At 51.9% G+C, this 23,383-nt stretch overlaps 1 protein-coding gene and 1 long non-coding RNA gene across 5 annotated transcripts in view; one reads left to right on the top strand and one right to left on the bottom strand.

The window, feature by feature from the left end:
- Positions 1-23,383, bottom strand: part of PLEKHM2 (pleckstrin homology and RUN domain containing M2) — a 39,567-nt gene that overhangs the window by 2,968 nt on the left and 13,216 nt on the right. Inside the window, exons 2-16 of one of the 4 annotated variants that reach the window (XM_040263999.1) lie at positions 12,248-12,354; positions 11,744-11,853; positions 11,070-11,169; positions 10,426-10,513; positions 9,440-9,626; positions 8,127-8,186; positions 4,889-5,117; positions 2,929-3,768; positions 2,592-2,661; positions 2,356-2,446; positions 1,990-2,054; positions 1,580-1,668; positions 832-964; positions 425-615; positions 44-109 (exon numbers count right to left, since the gene is read on the bottom strand). In XM_040263999.1, the coding sequence (XP_040119933.1) occupies positions 44-109; positions 425-615; positions 832-964; positions 1,580-1,668; positions 1,990-2,054; positions 2,356-2,446; positions 2,592-2,661; positions 2,929-3,768; positions 4,889-5,117; positions 8,127-8,186; positions 9,440-9,626; positions 10,426-10,513; positions 11,070-11,169; positions 11,744-11,853; positions 12,248-12,354 (2,426 nt within the window). The remainder of the gene's footprint in view (positions 1-43; positions 110-424; positions 616-831; positions 965-1,579; positions 1,669-1,989; positions 2,055-2,355; positions 2,447-2,591; positions 2,662-2,928; positions 3,769-4,888; positions 5,118-8,126; positions 8,187-9,439; positions 9,627-10,425; positions 10,514-11,069; positions 11,170-11,743; positions 11,854-12,247; positions 12,355-23,383) is intronic. The other 3 variants (XM_040264000.1, XM_040264001.1, XM_040264003.1) reach the window with 3 other exon arrangements.
- LOC120880590 lies at positions 14,546-19,457 on the top strand. Its single transcript, XR_005725062.1, has 2 exons — positions 14,546-15,113; positions 19,000-19,457. It is a non-coding gene; the product is annotated as an uncharacterized LOC120880590 (long non-coding RNA).

Raw genomic sequence — 23,383 nt, 5'->3', positions numbered from 1 at the left:
GGCCCCAATACCTGCCCAGCAACCCCATGCCCAGGACACTCACCCCATGTTCACTGAGAGCAGGGGCGTCACATCGGTGCGGTCAGGATATTGGTAGAGGATCCCGTTGCTGCAGAGGCACAACGGGGCAGGGGTGAGTCTGGGCTGGGATCTGGGGGCCTGCAGAGCCTACATCCTGGGGAGCTGGGGGCTTGAAACCCAGAGGCCAAGGAGGCTGGGGCGGCTGGGAGGGTGGAAAAACTACAGAGGTACCACAGGGAACGGAACACGTACCCCCAAACCTGGGGACAGCAGCCCTAGTCTGCACCTGAGATGTCCTGGGCTTCCTTGGGCCCTATGTGGCTGACACCACAGAGAAGTTCTAGGTTCCCTGTGGGAAGGAGGGTGCTGTCCCCGACCCCAACCTCCAGGCCAGAGCGCTCACCTGAGCACCACGAAGCAGGCCTTCCAGTGCTCCTTGCCCAGGTAGGAGGTGCCCGCCTTGTAATGCAGCATGCCTTCTTTGGTGATGGTGCCCTCGGGGGGTGAGCAGTGGCAGGGGATGGGGCCCAGGAACTCGTCCTGGGGGTCCTCCCAGTGCACAAGCCCATAGAAACGCACAGTAACAGCGGTCGCCTGGGGAGGGAGGGGGCAGGGGACGGAGCGGTGAGGTTGGGGTCAGAAGCAAGAATGGCCGTTGTCAGGGTGAGGACACACCCCAGCTGGGGAGGAGGGGAGAGCCTGCTGCAGGCAGATGATGGAGAAACACGGAAGACCGCTGTCTGCACCTCCTGACCCTGACACCAGGGCTCGCGCCTCGGGGACAACAGCCTCTCCTCCCCAGGTTCTTACTTCACACTTAGATTCCTGGGCCACAAATTTGGCCAGAGCCAGCTTCTCCATGGTGGCATCAGTCAGGATGCTGGGGTAGGGGGGTTCCCGACAGCCCTTGATCATGGCTGACTTCAAAGAAGCCAAGAAGAACCTGTGTGGGGAGTGGGATCTGCTGTCAGAGGCCTGGGGCCCCCACCCCTCACAGGGACAGGGCTTAGTCCAGAGGACGTCTGACCTGAAGGGGTCACAGGGTTTGAGGGGAGGGACCCATCTGGAACCAGAGCAAAGGTGGCGGGTGGGGCAATGAGGTGGCAGCTGTCCATGGTCATCAAACGGTGGTCTGGGAAACCTAACCCTTCACAATGGCCAAGGGATCTTGGGTCTTGACCACAAGGGAAGCCCGGATGAAGTGACGCAGCAGGACTCAGATGAAGACCCAACCTCAGGATAGACAGTTTTTGCACAGAACCACATGGGTCAGGAGTGGCCCCGTGGCCCCGAAGCAGGGGCTGTGCTTTCTGTCCTGTGGGGGCGATTCTGCCAGCCCTCTTTTCCTCTCTGGGGGCCACTGAGGGTCTGAGGTCCCCAGTAGGTCACTGTGTCTGTCACCCCCCTGCTTCTCTGCCCAGACCGCAGGCTCCAAACGAAACTCAGCTCTGCTTTCTACTTCTTCGTAGCCCACTTCCCCCCCTCCCCCCCCAGGGGTGTGGCCAGGCCAGTAGCACATGCTCTGTCTCCTGGCCGGCGGAAGGGGCGTGTCACGCACTCAGCCAGGGCCACGTCCGCCGTGTCCAGCAGAAACTGCTTCCTGCGGTTGGTGCACACCAGCTTCACCGTCTGTTGGTCGAGGCCCACCTGCCAGAAACCACACCCTCACATGCACACGGAGCTTGGCCACGGCTGCCACAGGGGCAGCCATGGCCAGATAGAGGGCGGGCTGGGGAGGGAAGAAGCACAGACTGGGGTCACCATGAAGTGGGAAGGGATGGTCGGATGTATAGAGGAGGAAGAGGGACCCTTGGGCTTGGTTCTTATCCTTGGCATCCCAGGGGTAGATGAGAGCTGGCACCCACCCTGGGACTGAGGCCAGGGGTCGGCCTTGCTCTGCAGCTCTGAGGCTGGGTGGCCCGTGGAGCCCTACAGACAGCACACACCAGCCGCGGAGCCCGAACTCACCGACACATAGTCGAGCTCATTGTAAGAAACAGCCTCTTCCACCAAGTATGGCTTCTCTGTGGCCCCTGAGAGAGGAGACCCCAATGCTTGTTACCCCTGGGGGCCTCTCTGCCCTCCCCCTGCCCCATTTCCTAAGACCTTTTCTCAGTGAGGACCTGCCCTCGCCCTGCTATCTGAAATGATGGGGTAGGAGAATGACATGGGGTACTCATGGAGGGGCCCCCAGGCTCACGTCCTGGGATACTGACAGCCCCTTCCCAGCTGTGCATGTTCATCACCATGTGCAGCAGAGAGATACTCCGGGGCAAGGGGCCGGGGGGTAGAGGGGTGGGAGGCGAGAGGGTTTTGGTGGGGGGTAGCAGGCACCTTTCCGGAGCAGGTAGACATAGCAGTCTGTGAGCAGCACGTACAGCAGCTGCAGGTTGCCCTCCATGTGCCCGGTGCTCATCCGGATCATCTGAGGGGCCGGAGCAGAGAAGTCAGACCCCGAGGTGCACACCCCACCCTGGACAGCCTGTGCCCCATTCTGAGCGGGCGCAGGGCCCATCTGGCCGTGCCCTCCCTGTGCAGCTCTTGCTCATGCTTGGGATCCCGGGACTTACTCTGAAGAGCTGCTCTTCGTTTTCTCGAAACACGTGGATCATCAGCAGGAGCAGGTGATTGTTGTCTACTCTGTGAGAGGGACAAGTGTCAGGAGGATGAAGGGTCAGCTAGAGCGGGGGCCGGGAGAGGCCACACAGGCGCACGGAGACGAAGCAAGCATGGAGACGATGCCCGCACGGAGGTGAGGCGACACCAGAGGGCCATACCCGTTCCTACCTCCCAGCCCAGGCTAGGTCTTCCAGGAGCTGTGCTTGCCTATTTGGAGGGCAGACGCCCAGCGTGCCTTGACTGAGGAGAGGCGTAGCTCACACGCGTGGCACAGACAGACTGGCTCACCTGAACTCTGCCGAGTGGGTCATCTCAGAAGGGCTCCCCTGGCCCTCCTCCACCCCGGAGTCCTCGGCGCTGCTCAGACAGGGGCTGGGCTGGTCTCCCTTGAGTCTGCAAAGAGCCTCTTGGGTCCCAGGCTCTGGCTCCAGCCCCTCACCGACCTGGGCCAGCCGGGTGTCCAGTTCCTGGGCCTCTGGCTTCTGTGTCTCCCCCGGGGTGTCCTCTAAGGGCCGAGGTGTCTGTCCTGGTCCTCCTCCTCCCCGCGCCTCTTCTTGGCCAGCAGCCGCAGGGCCACCAGGAACATGCAGCGGTTGGCCAGGCCCTGCAGGGTCATGGTGGCCGCCACCTGATGTAACAGTACTTGGACTCTCGACGGTAAAGCGGTAGAAGTCCATTGGGGCTGGAAGCCCCTCACTGAAGTCGCAAAATGGCGGCCTCTCCGGGGCATCCCCGGGAGAGCCGGTCCGAAAGGACTGGTCTGGGGGCTCGACGTGGGAGCGCCAGGTGGCCGGGTCCAGCTGCCCATTGAGCTGGTCGATGACCTTACTCAGGGGCTGCCCCACGCGCTCCATGGAGGTGTCCTTCATCTCGGGGATAAGCAGGCCCACCTGGCCGGGCTCTGAGCGCTCACTGCCCTCCACTGTGCTGCCAGGCCCCTCTCCCTCCTGTGGTGGGGAGGCCAGGGTGGTGTCTGGGGAGCCCTGCCCAGGGCCTGGGCTGCTGACCACGGTGTCACCATTGCCCTGCTGGGCACACGTGTGCTGGGTGGAGGCTGGGTGGAGTGGACTTGCTTCCTCATCTGATCTGGGCTTCTTCTTCTTGCCTGTTTTCTTCTTCTTGGTGACCCTGGATGGTAGTGATTGGGAGAGGTTGAAAGCTGAGCAACCGATACTGAGGGCAATGAGATGGACTGGGTCAGAACAGGTGAACCTGGGCAAGGAGCTCAGAGAGTCAGAGCTTCAGGCGTCCCGGGCAGCTATAGGCATGGGACCCTGCGCCAGGGGCCAACAGCGGCTCAGGCGCCGAGTACCTCCCGCTGCTGGCAGAGGCAGGGCCAGTACGAGGAAGGCACAGGGGAATCCCTGAGTGGGTCCTGTGAGTTCTAGCTGGTAGCACACTGGGCTAGCTGTGCTCTCAAGAATGGAAACAGGCCATGGCTGGTCAGACCAGTGACCCCTCTACTCAGCCTCCTCACAGGAGGTGGGCAGTGGACTCTGAGCTGACCTCACTTTACATTAGGTATTGTAATGGATAATTCAAAAGACTCAAAATCTTTTGAGCTCAAATTTCTGGCTCCGTGGTTCCAAGTTGGCTGGAGTGGACCTGGCTAAGCAACTCTAGGTCTGAACCTCTCTAGCTGCTCTGGATTTGAACCAGCCTTTGGGAGTGGGACTCCTGGCTCCAATCACTGGGGAGCAACTCCCCCGGCCTTGGGGCGGGAACCCTCTTATTCAGGTGGAGAGACTCAAGAGCAGGAGCCAGAGGAGGTCAGGGAGCCGAGGAGGCTCTTGGCCAAGAGTTTCCAACCCTGTCATCCACCTCCTCCTTCCTTCTACGTCCCCGTCAATGTGATGAAGATGCTCTTCTTTCAGTGAGTCATGCTCAACTAGAATTGGTACAAATTTCAGAACTTGTGCATTAATGTCCAAGAACTCCCTTGGAAAGAAGTCCAGGCTGAAGGTACTTTCTGGATGGACCGGACAAATGCCCCGGCAGCCTGGGCCTGGCCCCGGAAGCCGTCCGTGTTTCTGGGCCACCCATCTTCTAGGCTCGGGCCCTCTTTTTCCTCTTGATCAAAGAACCACTGAACAGGGGAGGGGTACCTGGTCTCCAGGAAGAGGGCCAAATGTTCTCGGGGTGAAAAGGGGGTGCGTCCTAGTCTGTGTGGACTAAAAAGCGGTGCTAGGAGTGGCCAGGAGGGACACCAGGACGCTCACCCAGCTTCTCGGGCCCCCTCCCCGCTGACCTGATGACCTCGAGCTCTGTGCAGGTGTCCGGTAGGTCCGGGGTGTGGGACTCCCCCTTCTCCTGAGAGCTCGTGTGCACAGGGGTGGTGTCGGAGGAGGAAACAGTCTCAGCCTGGTCCTCATTGAAGGGGTTGTGGCGCTGGGTGGGACTCTTGGTGGAAGCCTTGCTGCTGGTTGGGTCTGAGGTGGTGGAGCGGGGGCCGCTGACAGTGTCTGTGAGGTCTCCGTCTGGGAGAACAGGAAACACGAGACAGCCCTTTAGACACCAGCTGGGGACCCCAGGCCCCCAAAGCATGCCTTATCTCGGGAGGGAGGCAGGCGAGTTCTTCCCAGAGTATTCTGACTGGGGTGGCCCATTTCAGGAGTGGAAGCCTCCCACTAGCAGGACATGGGATTTGTGCTTAAAGAGCAACTTGGAGGAATGCCATCGCCACCCCTTCTGGGTCTCCCCACCCCGCCCAGAGCTCTCAACAATTTGGTCGAGTTTGAGTCAAGAGCCTCAAGGGTAAGCAGGCTCCAGGTTTAAGCCCTGTGGGGGTGGTGACCTTGATGGCTCAGAAGATGGGCCGCGCCTCTCAGGCTAACATGCGCCTCCATTAGCGCAACACGCCCTTGACAGGACTGAGATACCCAAAGTCCTCTGAAGGGACCCCCACGGTGGCAGATACAGAAGGACAAAGGAGGAGAGAAGAGAACCAGGATCAGAGAAAATGAGGGCTGCAGACGCTGAGAGGCCAGGACAGGGAGTCTAAGGCTGAGGAGTGGGGGGAAGGGCAGGAAGAAGGACCCAGAGCACAGTGAAGAGGGCAGAGGGGGAGAAAGGTGCGCAGAGTCTCTGCCCCCGCAGAGATGCCTCGTGGGCTCTCCTGCCCTGAGAGGCAGGTGCCGAGAACTTCATTTCATTCAAGCCTCAGCCTGCCTGCTGGCCCTCCCTGGGCACTCTCCCCCAGGGAGACAGGCCCTCTGCAGAGGAGCTGGTTCAACAGCCCTCCCACCCCCAACTGCCCATCCCAGGTCCCTGGAACGAGACACTGAGAGGAGGAACTGTCAGCATGGAAGCATAAGGGGTGTTTATCCAGTGGTAGATGGAAGGCCGCCCAGGCTGGCAAGATAGCTTGGGTGACGGTGACGGTTGTAGGCAAAGGACACAGGATGTTCATGCCCCATTTGCCAGCCTGCGCACATCTTGCTGGCCCTTATCTGCCAGAGGAGACATGGTGCACAGGCTTCCCACCCTCAGCCTCATCTGGAAGGGCCCAGCCTGCTTCGTGGATCTGGGAAGCCACGGGGTAGCTGTCTGCTGACGCAGCATGGCATCAAAAGTACACTGTCTTTTAATATAAGGCCAAAGGAGGGGGCAAAGAGCAGCTGCCAGCTCTGCTAGAGAAACACGAGTGAAATAGGAGCCTTTCTTCAAATCTCCAGGGACCCCCAGAGCTTGTTTCTCAGATGCAGAAAAGCCTGCCCTTCAGTCTGAGAGGAGGCTTTTGCTAAGTCCACGTGTTCCTGTTCGACCCCGAGAGGTGCAGCTGCCCAGGGGAGGGGTTCCAGGAGGGGAGCAAGCAGATCACTGGGCATGGTGGGGTCCGGGCTGGGATACCCACCAGTTCTGTACATAAGCCAGGGCTCTTGGAGAGGCCTCCCCATCCCCACCCCAGGGCCCGGAGCTTCCTCCAAATCCTGCTCTTCTCCAGGTGTGAGAAGACAGAGCCACCTCAGGGGAGCTGCCAAACTGGCTCAGGGCATTGTCAGCACTCCAGGAACCAGGAAAGTGGGTGGTCACTGCTGGGACAACCTTACCCCACCCTGGAGCCCAGCCCAGCCCGAGCAAGCAGTGCAACTGGGCTGTTAGTTCTCAGGCCACAGGGAGCTCTGGAGGGCTGCAGAGGAGGGTCAGGCCCTGCTTGTCAAGTGACTGCAACAGGAAAGTAGCTGGGTCAGGAGGGGGTTAGTTGTTAGACCTGGGGGGGTGGGGATCAATGCCCAGCATGTGAGCTGCAAGAAGAGAGGCAGAAAGGATAAATGATGTTATGATGGAATTCTGGATTTCAAGCTAATCTCAACTTAAAATGGGGGACTCCTCAATGCTACTCTTGGCCAGATGACATAAATTTATTTTTCTCAAAGCCATATCTTATTCCCCTCAAACCAAAGCTACTGCACACTAACATTACTTGGGAAAAGAGCCTCCATCATCCGTGACTCAGGTGACAGCTGTAACAACACAGGGGCCAGCTCTGAGCAGAACCACCGTCTCTCGGCTCAGGGTGACCAGCCGGCACCACCTCCTCCAGAGGCCGACCCTGCACCCACCCTGGGCAGAAGTGGCCCCCAGGGCAGGGCTGTTTATTAACAGGGGGTTTGGTTTTGGCCTCAGCTTTAAGGAGGAAGGATTAACCTTCTCAGAAATATGTCCTCTGCTTGGAATAGTCATGGGAATCCCAAGAATAGCTTCAGGGCTGTTCTCAAGCCCAGAAGTGGCGTCACCAGTAGAAAAAGGCCCAAGCATTGCTGCCACCTAGTGGACAGGGTGAACAGATTTCTTTTTTTTTTTTTAATCTTTAAGGCCATGCTGCGTGAAATTTGGGATCTTAGTTCCCTGACCAGGGATCAAGCCCACACCCCCTGCATTGGCAGCTCAAAGCCTCAACCAGTGGGCCAACAGGGAAGTGCTGGACAAATTTCACTTTAGTTGACCTTAAAATTTCAAAGAGGATGTTTCAGCCGTGCTAGGGCAATTTCCCTCATTCAGACCTCAATCTCCTCCAAAACACCCACGAGAAAGCCGTTAAGAAGTGGATCAAGCCGTCTGCACTGCCTCCTGATGTCTGTAACACAGAAGCACGTCTGACCTAAAGGAGCTCGCAACCCCCATGTTCAAAGGCAGAGTTTTCCTGAACAATCTCCCCACTAGGGCCCCACAGCTGGTAGTCCCCTGTACACGTCTGGTGCATGACTGGCACTGGAATCGGGACGGGTGATCCATGTGTCCCCAAAACGCACTCAGTGACTCAAGGTCACGGCATAAAGGGAAGAATTTTGCACTGGGAGAAGGGGTTGGCTTAGGCCTCAAGGTCAAGTTCTACTGCAGAATTCCATCTGTCAGAACACCAGACTTGGCTTTATTACGATCATTGACATTATCATAAATAACAAGCTGATTCTGAATCATGCAGCAAGCTTGGTGTGGAAAGGGTGCAAAACAGGAAAAGAGGGTAACAGCGGACTCTGTCCCACCTTCCCAGTCTGTGCTGGGTACAGACGGCACTGCTGGAAACACATCTCCAAAATCATAATCTACAAAAACGAGGGACAAAACTGAAGATTAGAAACACAGGTAGTTTGGCAGGACAGGGAGGGTAGGGGGCAACAGGGTGGGAGGCATGGGAAGAACACAAGAGAGGAAAAATTCAACTTTCCATATTTTCTCTGACCACCTCAGGGGAATTTACAAGGAGCCCACCTGCTTCTCAGCTCGGGCACTGGCCCAGTGACCTCTGACCCCTAGGATGACCTGCGGGCAATCCGTTCCATGCCCGGAAGAACATGGCTCCCCTGCACCTAACCTCCTTTCCTACCCCTTGCTCTCCTTCCCGCCAAACCCAGCAGCTAAGAAGAGGTGGGCTCAAGGGACACCTCTGTCGCTGGGCAGTCTGGCCCTTGAGGCCTGTCCCACCAACTTCCCTGAGCCCAATCCAAGGAGACTGAGCTGCTATCTCCTGCTCCTACGAGAGCAATACAAATCTAGCTAACACCAGACTGAAAGTAACTGCCCTCCCTGGGAGAGAGGACCACACCACAGGCAGAAACAAAGAAGGTCAAGTTCTCAATGCTGATGCAATTCTGGGTGCCCCTGGGGCTGAATTGGTGCTTGGAGCCCCTTCGCTGGAGATGGGGTGGGGTGCAGTACATAAACAGCCAGTTTTACAAATCAACACAGAGGCCAAAGGTTTGGAAGAAACCAGGCTGTTCCAACCAGCCATGGGACTAAGACAACAAATGACTACAGACGTGAGGATGTTCTTTTTTTGGTGTTTGCTGCCATGTGTGTGATTGCCTCTGACACACCGTCAAGGACAGGAGGGACTCAGAAATCGATGGACCAGGGGAAATGGGGGCGAGTCTGCCTCTAAACTTTGAGACCCATTGGGTTCTCCTTCCTCCTTCCGGGGGTTGCTTAGCCTTTTCTACCTAGAATCAAGGGTAGGACCACCGCCCAAAGTGGGCGGTGCTCACCCCTGCAATGTCAGGAAGTTTCCAGGTTGCCTTCCTGATCCTCCTGACCGCAGAGAACTGCCCTGGTGCATGTCTACAGCCTTCTGAAAAGGGGTCTAACATTCGTAAGATCTCATTGTGGCTTCTGATCCCCAGAATCAGTTTCTGAGCCACCACTGGGACTTTGAGAAAGAGAAGAGGCAGGAAGTGACTGGCCTGGTTTAACTCTGAATTTCCACCACTGGACCAGCCGAGAAAGATGTCCCCTGGCCAGGCTTACACAGCTTAGAATCCATTCACAACAGAGGCTGGCCCCTTCCCACCCTGGCACTCACCCTCACTAGATGGGGCGATGGCGCTGTCATCCCACTCCAGGGTGGTGGAGGTGACGGAGTTGAAGGAGTTGAGGGAGAGGCTGTCTGAGCCGTGGACCGAGCTGGGGAGGCGGTCTTCAAAGTCCAGCAGGTACTGGGGCTTGTAGTAGTCGGGCATGTAGGGGGCCAGGTCTAAATAGGGGGCATCCTGGGGAAAGAGAGGAAGAGGCAAGTTGGGGTGCCAGCAGGCCATGGTGGGCCTGAATACATGGCCTTCCTCGGACCTGCCTTCACACTCTCCCAGGCTGGTTCTTCTTTGGAAATCAACGTGCTTAAGGTACTAAGTCCAGAAATAAACTGCTGAGAGGAGGATTGTGAATGGTTGTGGCCCATAAGGCTGTGGGCCCGGGGCCTGGGGACGACAGTGCCTGCTGGGCTTCCTGACCCTCCGTAGCTTCTTGTACTCATTTTCCCCAGTGTCCACTACTTTCTAGGTCTGTGCTATTGGAGTCTGGATCTAGGCTGGTGACCCAATTAGCAGGGGGCAGTTTCATGCATCTTGACGAGGCTGCAGAGGCCTCTGAAGCTCCTGGGCTGCACTGCGATGGCTCTAGTGCGTGACCGTGACCGTGACTGACCATGACCAGGAGGGAGGCTGGGAAGCAGGAAGCTGAGAGGCTTCCAGGATCCCAGGAGGCCCAAGGATGAATCTGCCTCGACTCTCAAAAGATTCATGTTCTGAACATGAAGGAGTATTAAGTGCTGAAATACTCTAGGTGATGTGGTTTTTCTCCAAGTTGGGACAGAGACAGGAAGGAGCCACCCAAACCAGGAATTCTGGCCAAGAGTCACCTCAGTTCCCCTGGGCAGCCCCTGAGCCGTTCCCTCACCTGAAAAAACAGGACGATGCTCAGACTCAGCCTCGCCCATCAGGCTCCCTGGGCGGGACCTCGCCCACCCTGCCCACCCCTCTGCCCCTATGAGCAGTGAGAGCTGGGATGTCTCACCAGGTCCAGGTCAAACCGAATGAACTCCAGCCCGGATACCAAGGTCAGGAAGAGGGTCAGATGGTCATGGCTACAGACCAGGGCATTCCTGTGGGGCATGAGACAAGGTCATTCATGGTGGCCCTGGGCCTGGTTTCCAGCATGGCCCTGCCTCCCCAACAAGCCAGTTGTGTTGAAGTTTGATGTGTGACCTCCTCCCTCCATCCCCAAGCTTGATGCGGCCTCTGCCCACCCCCTTCCAGCACTCTTGCCTGGGTCTGGAGCCACAGGCACTTTACTGCCCATGTCTTCAGATATGAGGCCTGTGGCAGCTCTTGGCAGCTGCTCTGAACACTTCCTGCAGCAATGCCAGCAAAGGCTGAGTGTTCTGGTCAGGTCTGAGGCCTGGCTGGAGGGTCAGGCAAAGGCTGATCAGGCACCAAACGACTCGTGGAGCCCAGCTGGAACCTGGTCTCCTGGCCAGAGCCGTCATAGGCAAGCTTCACTGGCTTTCAGGCCATCACTGGTGTGTCTTCAGGCTGCCCAGCCAGGCTAGGCCCCTGAGGGGTGGGCAGAGTGTGGTATGTGCATGGGTACGATGTTGGGATGAGGCTCAGGGGCACGCAGGAGCTCCGTGCGTGAGACCCCTGCGTCTAGACACTCACTTGACATAGTACTTGTGCAGGAGACCCAGGTTCTCCTGGAACAGCCGCAGGTAGCTCTCCAGGGAGTTTTCATTGAGGGCCAGGTACAGCCAGGCCCGGCCTGCAAATGAAGGGCAGGAGTAAGTGGGAGGAAGGCCCAGCAGGTGCCAGCTTTCCTTGGCCTGGCAAGGAGCGGAGGGAGGAGGAGTGGCCGAGGAGAGCAAGCACTCCAACAGCCTTCTCACTTGTGGAAGTGCCACGCCCTGAAATCTTGACCTTCCTCATCAGACTTGAGCCTGTAACTGGCCAGGAAACTTGGACTGACAGGGCAGACTGAAAATCCCAGGGCAGACTGCAAACCCCAGCTGGGTTGAGAAATGTAATGATGCTGTGCTGACCCTGTAGCTGACACTGATCACAGCTCAGGGAGAGAGGCGAGACCCCTCACTCATGCTCGGGCTGGGATTCAGGAGGAGCCCAGCTCTCTTTAGCATCTTACTCTCCTTCCCCACAGCCACGAGGCTGCAGCCAGATGTCATGTGCTGGGGAGAAGCAAGGCCTTGTGGAGAGCGCTGGCATTTCAACAGCCCTCCGCCACTGGACACCACGAGGCACTTGACCTCCCAGGTTGACCTGAGTCCCAAGCTACCTGCAGGGAGGGCAAAGCTTCCTCGACTCAGCCTGGCTCTACTCACTGCGCCCCAGGTTGGTGGCCACGTGCTGTAGCACCTCGATGTGCTTGACGGCCTCTCTCCTGGTGAAATGAACCACGAGCACCCAGTAGCCAGATGAGAGGTCCTGCAGCCTGAGAAAGTAGGACAGGAGCTGCTGTGACCTGGATGGGGCCACCCTGTGGTCAGTGGGCCCACCAGCCTCTGAGTCAGCAGGAAGTGCAAGGCTGAAAGCTGGGATTCCCAGGGCACCCACAGGTCTCCTCCTCCTCCTCCACCACCAGGCCTTCATGCCATCAATTCATCTGTGGCTAATCCCTTCCCCCATCATTCATGCCTGCTCAGAGATGGACTACTGGGACAAGCTCAGACAGTCTGCAGCCCCCTTGAGTGAGACCAATGTCTTTCTGCCAGGAAAGAAGAAATAAAAGGCAGACAAGGCTAGGGACTTTCCTCTGGAGGCGACCATGGCCTTGGTCCTGCCCTGTCCAGTCACATGGTCCTCTCCAGAAACTGCTGTCCCCTTACCCGTAGAGCAGAGCGTGGTCCAAGTGCTCACACAGACGCTGGAGGACTTTGTCGTGGTTGCGGATGGCAGGGGTCTCATCTTCACAGGCGGCAAAGTAGCTCTGCAACTGAAAGGAAAAACAAAATCCCCCAGATTAGAAATGGACGAAGAGGAGGGCCACAGAAGGTCTGTAATCAAGAAGGTAACTAAAGGGACTTCCCTGGTGGTTCAGTGGTTAAGAATCCCCTGCCTTCCAATGCGGGGGATGTGGGTTCTATCCCTGGTTGGGAAACTAAGATCCCATGTTCCCATTCACCGCAGAGAAGATCCCACATGCCACAACAAAGACCCAATGCAGGCAAATAAGAAAAAAATGAAATGAAAAAGAAAAAAAAAAAAGTAGCTAAGAACATCAGTCAAAGGATGTATCCACGATGACCAACAGAATCAACCTCCAACTGCCTGCACCAGCTGCTTTTCCTGTACCACAGGTGTCAGTAGGCATAGGAGGGGTGCTAACCTAGAGCCCAGCCCCCAAGAGGCACTCCTGTGTGCCTGTCACAGTGACAGCTTGATGCTGGCGAGGAAGTCATGGTCTGCATGTGGGTCTCAGGTGGTACCACACTTCCAGCCTGTGCCACCAAGCTATATAACTCTAGGAGCTCTGAAGTGAAGTGAAGTCGCTCTGTCGTGTATGACTCTTTGTGACCCCATGGACTGTAGCCCACCAGGCTCCTCCATCCGTGGAATTTTCCAGGCAAGAGTACTGGAGTGGGTTGCCATTTCCTTCTCCAGGGGATCTTCCTGACCCAGGGATTGAACCCAGGTCTCCTGCATTGCAGGCAGACACTTTACCATCTGAGCCACCAGGGTACCTACAATATTATGTATATAAATGAACACACAGTGCCCAGTAAATCCCCTCGCTCCGCCCTGGAGTTGGCCACATGGTGGCCTGCCTGAAGCTGCCCCTCTGCACAAACCAAGGGCTGAGGGATGTGGGCACCTGCTCCGAAGGCCTTCTTGTCAGAGGCTGAAATGGGACACTGGGTTTACCTGAGGAAGCTGGCTGGATATGGATCCAGGTACCCGCCAGGCCCAGATTGAGCCCTACACCAAGAATTACACCATTCCCAGGCTGGACTGAAAAAAGATTTGGGGGCTTTCCTGGTCTAGCGGTTAAGAATTCACCTGCCAGTGCAGGGGATGTGGGTTCAATTCTTCATCCGGGAAGATCCCACATGCCACGGAGCAACTAAAGCCCATGCTCCACAACGAGAGAAGCCACCTCAGTGAGAAGCTCACAAACCACAGTGAAGAGTAGCCCCTGCTTACGGCGACTAGAGAAAGTCTGCGCACAGCAACAAAGACCCAGTGCAACCAAAACTAAATAAATAAATCTAAAAAAAAAAGAAATAACCTAATATTATACATGCAGAGTACATCATGTGAAATGCCAGGCTGGATGAATCATAAGCTAGAAACAATACTGCTGGGAGAAATATCAATAACCTCAGATATGCAGATGATACCACCCCAATGGCAGAAACCGAAGAGGAACTAAAGAGCCTCTTGATGAAGGTGAGAGAGGAGATTGAAAAAGCTGGCTTAAGACAACATTCAGAAAACTAAGATCTTGGCATCTGGTCCCATCACTTCATGGCACATAGATGGGGAAAAAAAAATGGAAACAGTGACAGACTTTATTTTCTTGGGCTCCAAAACTGCAATGGTGATGCAGCCATGAAATTAAAAGATGCTTGCTTGTTGGAAGAAAAGCTATGACAAACCTAGACAGAGTATTAAAAAGCAGAGACATCACTTTGTCATCAAAGGTCTGTATAATCAAAGCTATGGTTTTTCTAGTAGTCATGTACGGATGTGAGAGTTGGACCATAAAGGAGGCTGAGTGTCAAAGAATTGATGCTTTAGAACTGTGGTGCTAGAAAAGACTCTTGAGAGTCCCTTGGACAGCAAGGAGATCAAACTAGTCAGTCTTAAAGGAAATCAATCCTGAATATTCATTGGAAGGACTGATGCTGAAGCTGAAGCTCCAACCCTTTGGCCACCTGATGCAAAGAGCTGGCTCATTGGAAAAGACCTTGATGCTGGGAAAGACTGAAGGGAGGAGAAGGGGATGACAGAGGAGGAGATGATTGGATGGCATCACTGACTCAATGGACATTGAGTTTGAGCAAACTTGGGAAGATAGTGATGACACAGCCTGGCTTGCTGCTGACCATGGAGTTGGACATGACTTAGTGACTGAACAGCAACAAACCTCATATTAAAAATAGATTTGGCCAGTAGGTGAGATGAGCTGCAGCACGGAGTAACCTCAGCAGACTGATGGAGGCAAGGGCCGCTTGCTCAGCTCCAATAAGGACAAAAAAGCCCAGATCAGAACTGAGTTCTCTACAGCCGCTATGAGGAGGGGGGCCTCTGTCAAGGAGCAAAGCTCTGGGAGGAAAGTCTTTCCCACTTTCCTCTGGTCTACTGCTGCCCTTCTAAAGGCCAGAGTGGGGAAGGACACACAAAAAAGAACACTCATCTCTGTACACTCATCTCAGGTTTAAGCTCCTGGCATTGGACGAACGTGTTCTCAAGTGCTTTCTGGAAGCAGTGGCAGAAACGGCCTCAGTAGGCAAGACGCATCGACCACACCACCAAGCACGCGCTCCTGGCCAGAGGCCAACCATTCAGCCCCCACAACAAAAATAGCTTCTCTTCTCCATGGCCCAGAGTAAACCCAGCGGCCCTGCTGGCCCCGGACAGGCCTCTGTCCTCTAGGGTCCGCCCCTCCTCCCAAGAGGCAAGCCTCAGGAGCAGAGGTTCCTAGAACTAAAAGAAACAGCAAAGAGCCTCCAGAAACTGCAGTGGCTGAAGGTACGCTTGCATGGGTTCCCACCGAGAACCATGACACCAGGTCCAGTTTTCTAAGTTTTTATTTTTTGGCCATGCCACATGGCATGTGGGAACTTAGTGCCCTGACCAGGGATCAAACCCCGGGCTCCCTGTATTGGAAGTGTGGAGTCCTAACCACTGGACCACCAGGGAAGTCCCCCACCTCCCATTTTTTTTTTTAAATTTCAAAATCCAAGAAAATCTGAGATCAGAGATTCTTAGATGTAGGAACTGGAAGGATCTTTAGAGCTCTAGTGCAACTCCTGTATTAAGGAAGGAAAACACAGGCTTATTCATTTGTTTGATGGGAGCCACACCCATCGTAACACTTGAAAAATATGGAAAAGTTTAAAATTTTACTTATTTATCTTTAAACAGAGAAAGTGACTCAAGTCAAAGAAGGGTAAGTCCTTCACTTTGATTTTCAGCTAAGTGAGGGAGCCATGGCTGGAACTCAGACTCCTTTTTCAGGTCAAGATACCTTAAAACAAGATATATTCTAAAAGCATTATTTGTTCATCATAAAGGTGGAAGTGTGTGTGTGTGTGTGTGTGGTGTGTGTGTGTGGTGTGTGGTGTGTGTGTGTGTGGTGTGTGGTGTGGTCTGTGTGTGGTGTGTGTGTGTGTGGGGTGTGTGTGTGTGGTGTGTGTGTGTGGTGTGTGTGTGTGGTGTGTGTGTATGGTGTGTGTGTGTGGTGTGTGTGTGTGTGGTGTGTGTGTGTGTGTGTGTGTGGTGTGTGTATGTGTGTGTGTGGTGTGTGTGTGTGGTGTGTGTGGTATGTGTGTGTGTATGGTATGTGTGTGTGGGGTGTGTGTGTGTGTGTGTGTGGTGTGTGTGTGTGTGTACATTATTGTTGTCAAAGTCACTCAGTTGTGTCCTACTCTTTGCGACCCCATGGACTGTATAGTCCGTGGAATCCTCCAGGCCAGAATATTGGAGTGGGTAGCCTTTCCCTTCTCCAGGGGATCTTCCCAACCAAGGGATCGAACCCAGGTCTCCTGCATTGCAGGCAGATTCTTTACCAGCTGAGCCACAAGGAAAGCCCTGAATATATGCATATATATATATATATATACATACACATATATATGAAGACCTCCTTTCCCTGCCCCCACTGTCAACAGCCTGTATGTGTGTGCCCTTCCAACTCTCTTCGTGCATACAAAGACTTAAAATAAAAGAGTGAAATGGGATCATGCTGTACTCATTGCTCTGAAACTCGCTTTCTCTTAATATATCAAACGTATACTTCCATATCATTACAGAGAGATCCACTCCATCCTTTTTTAACGGCCACAAGTGTATTCTAAAATATGCTGCACCATGCTTTAACCATTGTTAGATACAGCTATTGTCTTCACTTCTTTGATATTACAGAGAATACTGCAGTGCACATCTGGGGATGCCTGGGTGGCTATTTCTGTATGGTAGAACAGAACAGTATACAGAGTGGAACCACAGAGCTGAAGAACATGCATGACTACAATTTGGCTGGGTCTTGCTATGCGCTCTTTTAAAATGTTGGACTTATTTACATTCCCATCATGCAGGCCCAAACTGGGGATAATTAGTAATTTCCGCCTGTCCAGTGGGTGGAAAACAGCATCTAATTGTTTTAAATTGTATTTCTCTGATCACCAACGCAGCGGAACATCCTTATTCGCTGTTTGTATTGCTTTTTCTGTGAACTGCCTGTTCACACCTCTGCCCAACCTTCTCCTGGTTGCCTGTCTTTTTTCTTATTGCTCTGTTGATACTCTCTGCTAGTTAAGGTTTTAATCCTGTGTGTTGCTATGTGGGGTGTTTTTGTATTTGTTCATTTTTTGCCCAGTGTGAGTTGACCTTTCTTTTTTCCTTTATTTTTCAACTGACCTTTAAACCTTGCTTATGGTGCTTTTTTACCTATTCAGAAATTCTTGTTTTTTGTATAGTAAAATCTGTCCATTTTTTCCTTTATAATTTCCCATTTTCTCCAGTCTAATATTATAAAAAGTACCTTTATTCTTCTACAGTTTTAGGACTTTCTTAGTTTCTCTTTTAATGTTTAGATTTTTATGTATGGCATGAGGTAAGGATTTAGCTTTATTAATTTCTGGATGGATAACCCATTTTCCACATTTATTGGTAATCCCTTACCGATTTGTGATTTAATAAAACATTTTTCTAGACATCTTGCTATGGACAGAATGAGGCCACTCCATCCGCAACCATCCTTTTTCAAAAGTGTTTTGACTCTACTGGTATATTTATTTTATTTTATTTTTTTTGGTATATTTTTTTAGAATAACATTTCCCTATAATTACTTTCTGGATTTGGAAGCAAATTATACTCAGTCCAGAGATTATCTGGGGAAACAATGGTATTTTTGCAATACCAAGTCTTCCCACCAGGAACATGAGATTTTAAAAAAAAATTTACTTTGATTAAAAAAAATCATTTAAATGAATTGATTTGGCTGTGCCAGGTCTTTGTTGTGGCACACAGGATCTTTAGTTGTATCATAGGAACTCTTTTGGTTATGACATGGGAGGTCTAGTTCCCTGACCAGGGATCAAACCAGGTCCCCTGCACTGGAAGTGTGGTGTCTTAGCCACCGGACCACTAGGGAAGTTCCTGGATTTTTTTTTTTTTTTCCCATTTACACAGGTCTTCTTTTATATCCTTTGGTAAGTTTTCCAACTTTCTTTGGATAGGTCTTGTACATTTCAAGGGGGTGTTGCATACATATACATGGTAGGAAGAGTTAGGGAAAAGTCTGCAACCAGGAAACAACTTTTGCAAAAGGTATAATAGAAAGAGTGTACAGCATGGTGGTGATGAGCCAGGGCTCTGGAGAGGAAATGCCAGTCCAAAGACTGGCTCTGCTACTATAAAGTTAAGTATCTTTGGCAAATTACTTAACCCTCTAACCCTCACTTTTTCTCATCTGTAAAAGAGGTTAAAAACATTGTTTAGAGCTAAGCTGTCCAATACAGTAGCCACTAACTACCTGCGACTACTTGAGTTTAATTAAATTTAAAATCAAACAAAAGTAAAAATGCAGTTCTTCAGTTGCACTAGCCCCATTTCAAATGCTCAATAACCACACATGGCTAGTGAGTACTATATTGGACAGTGCAGATGTAGAACACTCCTTTACTGCAGAAAGGTCTATTGGTTTAGGGGATCAAATGATATAAAGCATGGAAAGGCTTAGCATGGACCTTGGTAAGCAAAAAACGCTCAGTAAGCATTAGCCAAGATTATTAAGAATAAGGAAACCACAGTGATAGTACACGCAGCATTATTTACAGTTGCCAAGTTACAGAAGCAACCTGTATCCATCGACGGATGAATGGATAAAGAAGTAGTATATATGCAATGGAATGTTACTCAGCCACAAAACAAAACAAACAAACATAAGGAAACAGAGACTCATGGCTGCAGAGAACAAACTGGTGATTCCTGGGGTGGGGGTGGGGGCAATGGATGGGCAAAATAGGTGACAGGGATCAAGAGTTACAAACTTTCAGTTATAAAAGAATTCATGGGTAGGGGATAGAATCAATATGATAATAGTTTTGTATGGTGACAATGTGGTGATCATTTTATAGTGAATAAAAATACTGAATCACTATGTTGCACACCTGAAACAAATATAGTAAGTTAATTATACTCCAAATAAATAAATGGAAGGAATATTCCATATTCTTAGTTACACCAATGACACAGCACTTAGCCAAACATAAGTTCAGGGTCAAAGAAGACTCAGTAATGGTCTTTCTGTTCTCAAGAACTAGTATTCCTAGCTCACTAGCAGGTGGTTCCAAAGCCTATCCTTTAACCACTCTTTTACAGCAGGTTGACAAAACATTTCCATCATCTCAGGGGGCAAGGAGATCTTCAATCAATGCGACAACCCAGTACAGTTCTTGAGAGGGAACAGGAAGGAGGATGGGGATGTCTCTGAGTCAGTGACGAAAGAATTTTAGGAACTCGCCAACAGCTTGAGCTCATACCTTGGAAGCTGTTCAGAAAGTGCGACATCAAGGTGACCAACCAAGGTCTCCTCCCCGCTGACCCCTGCTCTGGCCACAGAGTGGCAGCTGCCAGGAGCTACTCATGGCACCAGGAAGGTCACAGGCTCTGAAAGTGGGAGGAGAGCAAATATCGAAGCCTCATTTGAGGGCCCCTGAGCAAGAGAATCAGTGAAATGGGGCTAATGAACACAACGCTGCCTGGATGCATGACTGCTGAATCGTATTCAAAATTACTCCTTAGTTAGACACAAAACCTGCTGGAGGAGCTACCACTGGCTGTAACTAGTGCCATCATTAAAAAAAAAATTATGTATTTGCTGCATTGGGTCTCAGTTGTGGCACATGGGCTCTCCCTTGCATCTATGTGGAATCTTCTGTTGTGGCATGTGGGATCAATAGTTGCAGTGCATGGGCTTAGTTGCTCTGTGGCATGTGGGATCTTAGTTTCCCAAACCGGGATCAAACCCATGTCCCCCACGTTGCAAGGTGGATTCTCAACCATCAGACCACCAGGGAAGTCCCTAGAGCCATCATTTATGGAAGGCTTGTTATGTGCACTATGAAGGTGGCGGACAACCTGGATTTAAACCTGGGCTCTGCTGCACATTCATTGTGTGACCTTGGGCAAGGGACTTAACCTCTCTAAACTGTTTCCTTTTCTCTCAGCTATGTCGTGTGGCATATGGGATCTTAATTTCCTGACCAGGGATGGAACCCATGCCCCCTGCATTGGGAGCAAAGGGTCTTAACCACTGGATTACCAGGGAAGTCCCTAAACTCAGTTTCCTGATCTATAAAAACACAGGTTGTGAAGGTTCAGATAATACCTTAATTGTATTTATCAAAGTGCACAATGCCTTGAAAGCAATTAATAAATGTTAGCAGCTATGATGACATACTCTACAAACACTACTTAACTTTACCATCACAGCAACCCTATAAAGTAGGTGACAGAGCTAGTCAGTGGCAGAGGCAGATTTTAAATCCAAGTCTTTTCATCCAGCCTCGCTTCAAGATCCCCAAGCGAATGGTGCATATAAAACATTCTATGCTGTTCTAGTATGTTGTAGGAGAACCTGAGAAAGCGAAATGCAGTCCTCTCCTTTCTTTAAGTCAAACAGTAAAAAGCCCATGGTGCACATGAGTGCCGTATCTTCTGCAGCTCTGCTTTTTGAAAGATGGATGGAGGAGGAAAAGGCTGCTGTGGCTCCTTTAAGAAGAAAGCCCACATACTCTCGCCATCCTTTTGCTCCACATGGGCATCTTCCCAGTAGTGAGGAAGTGGATGGTCTGGTTAAACAAGCCAGAGCTTCTCCAGGAGGAGCCTTCCCCACTTCTGGGAAAAAATTCATCCAGCCCATCAGATTGTCGAGTACTTCTTTCATGCCCATGAAAATTTGGGGAAAAGGCCAAAAATTTCACAATCAGTAGGAGTCTAGAGCAGGGGTCAACAAGCTATGGCCAGTGGGTCTGCCTATTTTTGCAAATAAAGTTTTATTAAAACGGCCACACCCATGTGTTTTGCATTATCTACAGCTGCTTTGGCGCTATGAGGGCCCAACTAAGTGGATGCGACAGAGGCTGTATGGCCCACAGAACCTGAAATATTTACTACTTGGCCCTTTACAGAGAAAGTCTCCCGACCTCTGGTCTAGAGCCTCAAGCAGAGGTGTCCAGGAATGCACATCTGTCACAGACTGGCTCAGGAGGTGTCTCTTGCCCAATGCTCAGTTTAGCAGAAGGGGAGGCTTGAGCCTTGAAGATTCAAATGTTTCAACAAAGACTTATTGAGCACCCACCATGTATATACCAGATGCTGTTCTTTTTTTGGCTGTGTCTTGTGGCTTGTGGGATCTTAGTTCCCCGACCAGGGGTTGAACCTGGGCCCTCAGTGGTGAGAGTTTGGAGTCTTAACCACTGGACCTCTGGGTAACTTCCATCAAATGCTACTCTTATACAGAAGTCCTTGCAGTTGTATAACATAAGTCATATGCAAATACATAATATAGTGCCAAGGATTAACAATGCCATAAGAAACAAAGCAGGGATTAGGACTCTGCTATAAATATGGGGTCTCACTGAGGAAACGACAACAGAGGTAGCTAGGGGAAGAGTACTCTCATTAGAAAAACAGCAGGTGCAAAGGTCCTGAGACAGGGGCAACAGTAAAGAAACTGGTATGGCAACGATGTGAGTGATGAGATTAGAGAACAGCCAAGGGCCACAGCACGTGCAGCCAAGAATTTGCATTTCACTCCTAGTTTGATGGGAAATTATTGAAAACAGGGAAATGTTAACAATATAATTCAATATACAAAGCTGCTCTAGCATCTATATGGTGTCTATATAGACTGTGGAAGGCCACGGTGGAGGCAGACAGACTGGCTGAGAGGCTATCCCAGTGTAGATGGATAAGCTGGGAGCTGGCTATAGTGGTGGATGTGATAAAGGCTTGGATTTAACATCTGTTCTGCAGGTGGTGCCCTGGGGACTTACTGATAGATTAGATGTAGGGTAGGGGAGGAAAAAAGATGCCAAGGATGATTCTAAGGTTTTTGGTCTGAGTCACTCAATGGCAGTGCCGTTTCCAGATGGGTGGAGCTCTACATTGGCCACAATAAGTTCCAAATATCCATGTGTTGGCTGGGGTCGGGGGCGGTATTCTCTGGTGGTCCAGTATTAAGAATCTGCCTTGCAATGCAGGGAACACAGGTTTGACCCCTGCTCCAGCAAGACCCCACATGCTGAGGGGCAACTAGGTTTGTGCAACTGCTCACAACTACTGAGCATGCATTCTAGAGAACTGCGAGCTGCAGCTGCTGAAGCTTGCACACCCCAGAGCCTGCGCTCTCAAACAGCAGAAGCCACCGCAACAGGAAGCCTGCACGTTGTAACTAGAGAGTAATCCTTGCTCGCCCCAACTGGAGAAACCTTGCACGCAGCAATGAAGACCCAGCACAACCAAAAATGAAAATTAATTACTTAACTAAATAAAATAAAAAGGCACCTATCAGGTATCTAAGCGGAGATGTCAAGGAGACAGTTGTATAAGTGGGTCTGGAGTTCAGAAAGAGGTCATTGCTTGCCATCAGTCTTTGGATGGTATTTAAAGCTGTGGAATTGGATGAGATCATCTTGGGAATGAAGAAAGAGGAGCATCTGAGTATGGAGCCAGGGTGCTCCAATGTCGAACCAGGGGCCCTCCCCCAATCTGCACAACAGGCTTACGTGGGGAACTGGAGGAAAAGAATAAGGCAAAGGGGCCCCCCGACCCAGATCAACCAGAGCAGAAACTCTGGGGGTGGGGCCCAGGAGCCAGCAATTCTTTTTAATACTCCCCAGACAATCCTAACGCCCAGCCAGGTAGGAGGATCACTGCTTTAGACTGCGAAGGCACAGCCAGCAAGGCAGGTGGGAAGTCTGGACAGTGTGTACTCCAGAAGCCAAGTGAAGACAGTTTGCAAAGGGAGGGAGTGATCAGTCCATCAGGTCATGTTCCCACATGAAGGGAGGGGCGCGAACCTTGAGGAAGAGCAACAGGGCTGAAGAGGTAGAGACAAAAGCCTGGGAGGGGTCCACCAGGGAGAGTTAGAGCTCTTTTGGATCCTGCTTCAAGCAAATGAGGTATTTGTAAATTGACATCGATGGGGCAATTGGACCTTGAAAACAGGACGTATGATGACATGGAGGAAAAACTGAAGAGAAAAAAGAAGAGGAAGAAGAAGGAAGCAAAAAGGAGATAGCAATACAGAAAACTCTGTTGACCAGCTTTGCCAACAGGATGGCCGGAAAATGCGGGTGGAGTAAAGGGGCCAAGTCCTTGAACAGGAAAGATGGGGTGGGATCCACGGCCCAGGGCAGGGGTGGCCACAGATGGGAGCCCAGGTGGGCTGGTGAGCTTGATGGTGGGAGGAGGAAAAAAATTCTCATGAGAAGAAAATTTATAAAAATAAGCAAGGTCCCCTGAGAATGAAGAGAGAAACAGTAAGATTTAAAAGTAACTTGTTTTTAAACCCATGGTTTCCTGAGAGTCCTTGAACTTAGGCCTCATCTCCAACTCCTGCTCCCAGACCACACCCGTACTGGCTAGGCTGCTCTGGGTCCTCCTGGTGTGCTCAGGCACCCAGGCTTAGCCCACCCCAGACCCTCACGGCTGGGAGGCCGGCGCTCCCTGCGGAGCACTCTGGGACGACAGGCAATCACGAGACGTGGCCAAGGGGACATGGGGGTGG

Source organism: Oryx dammah, unplaced genomic scaffold, assembly GCF_014754425.2.
Source record: "Oryx dammah isolate SB20612 unplaced genomic scaffold, SCBI_Odam_1.1 HiC_scaffold_21, whole genome shotgun sequence".
Classification (NCBI taxonomy): Eukaryota; Metazoa; Chordata; class Mammalia; order Artiodactyla; family Bovidae; genus Oryx; species Oryx dammah.
Note: the sequence above shows the minus strand (reverse complement) of the source record. Positions and strands in the feature narration are given on the sequence as shown.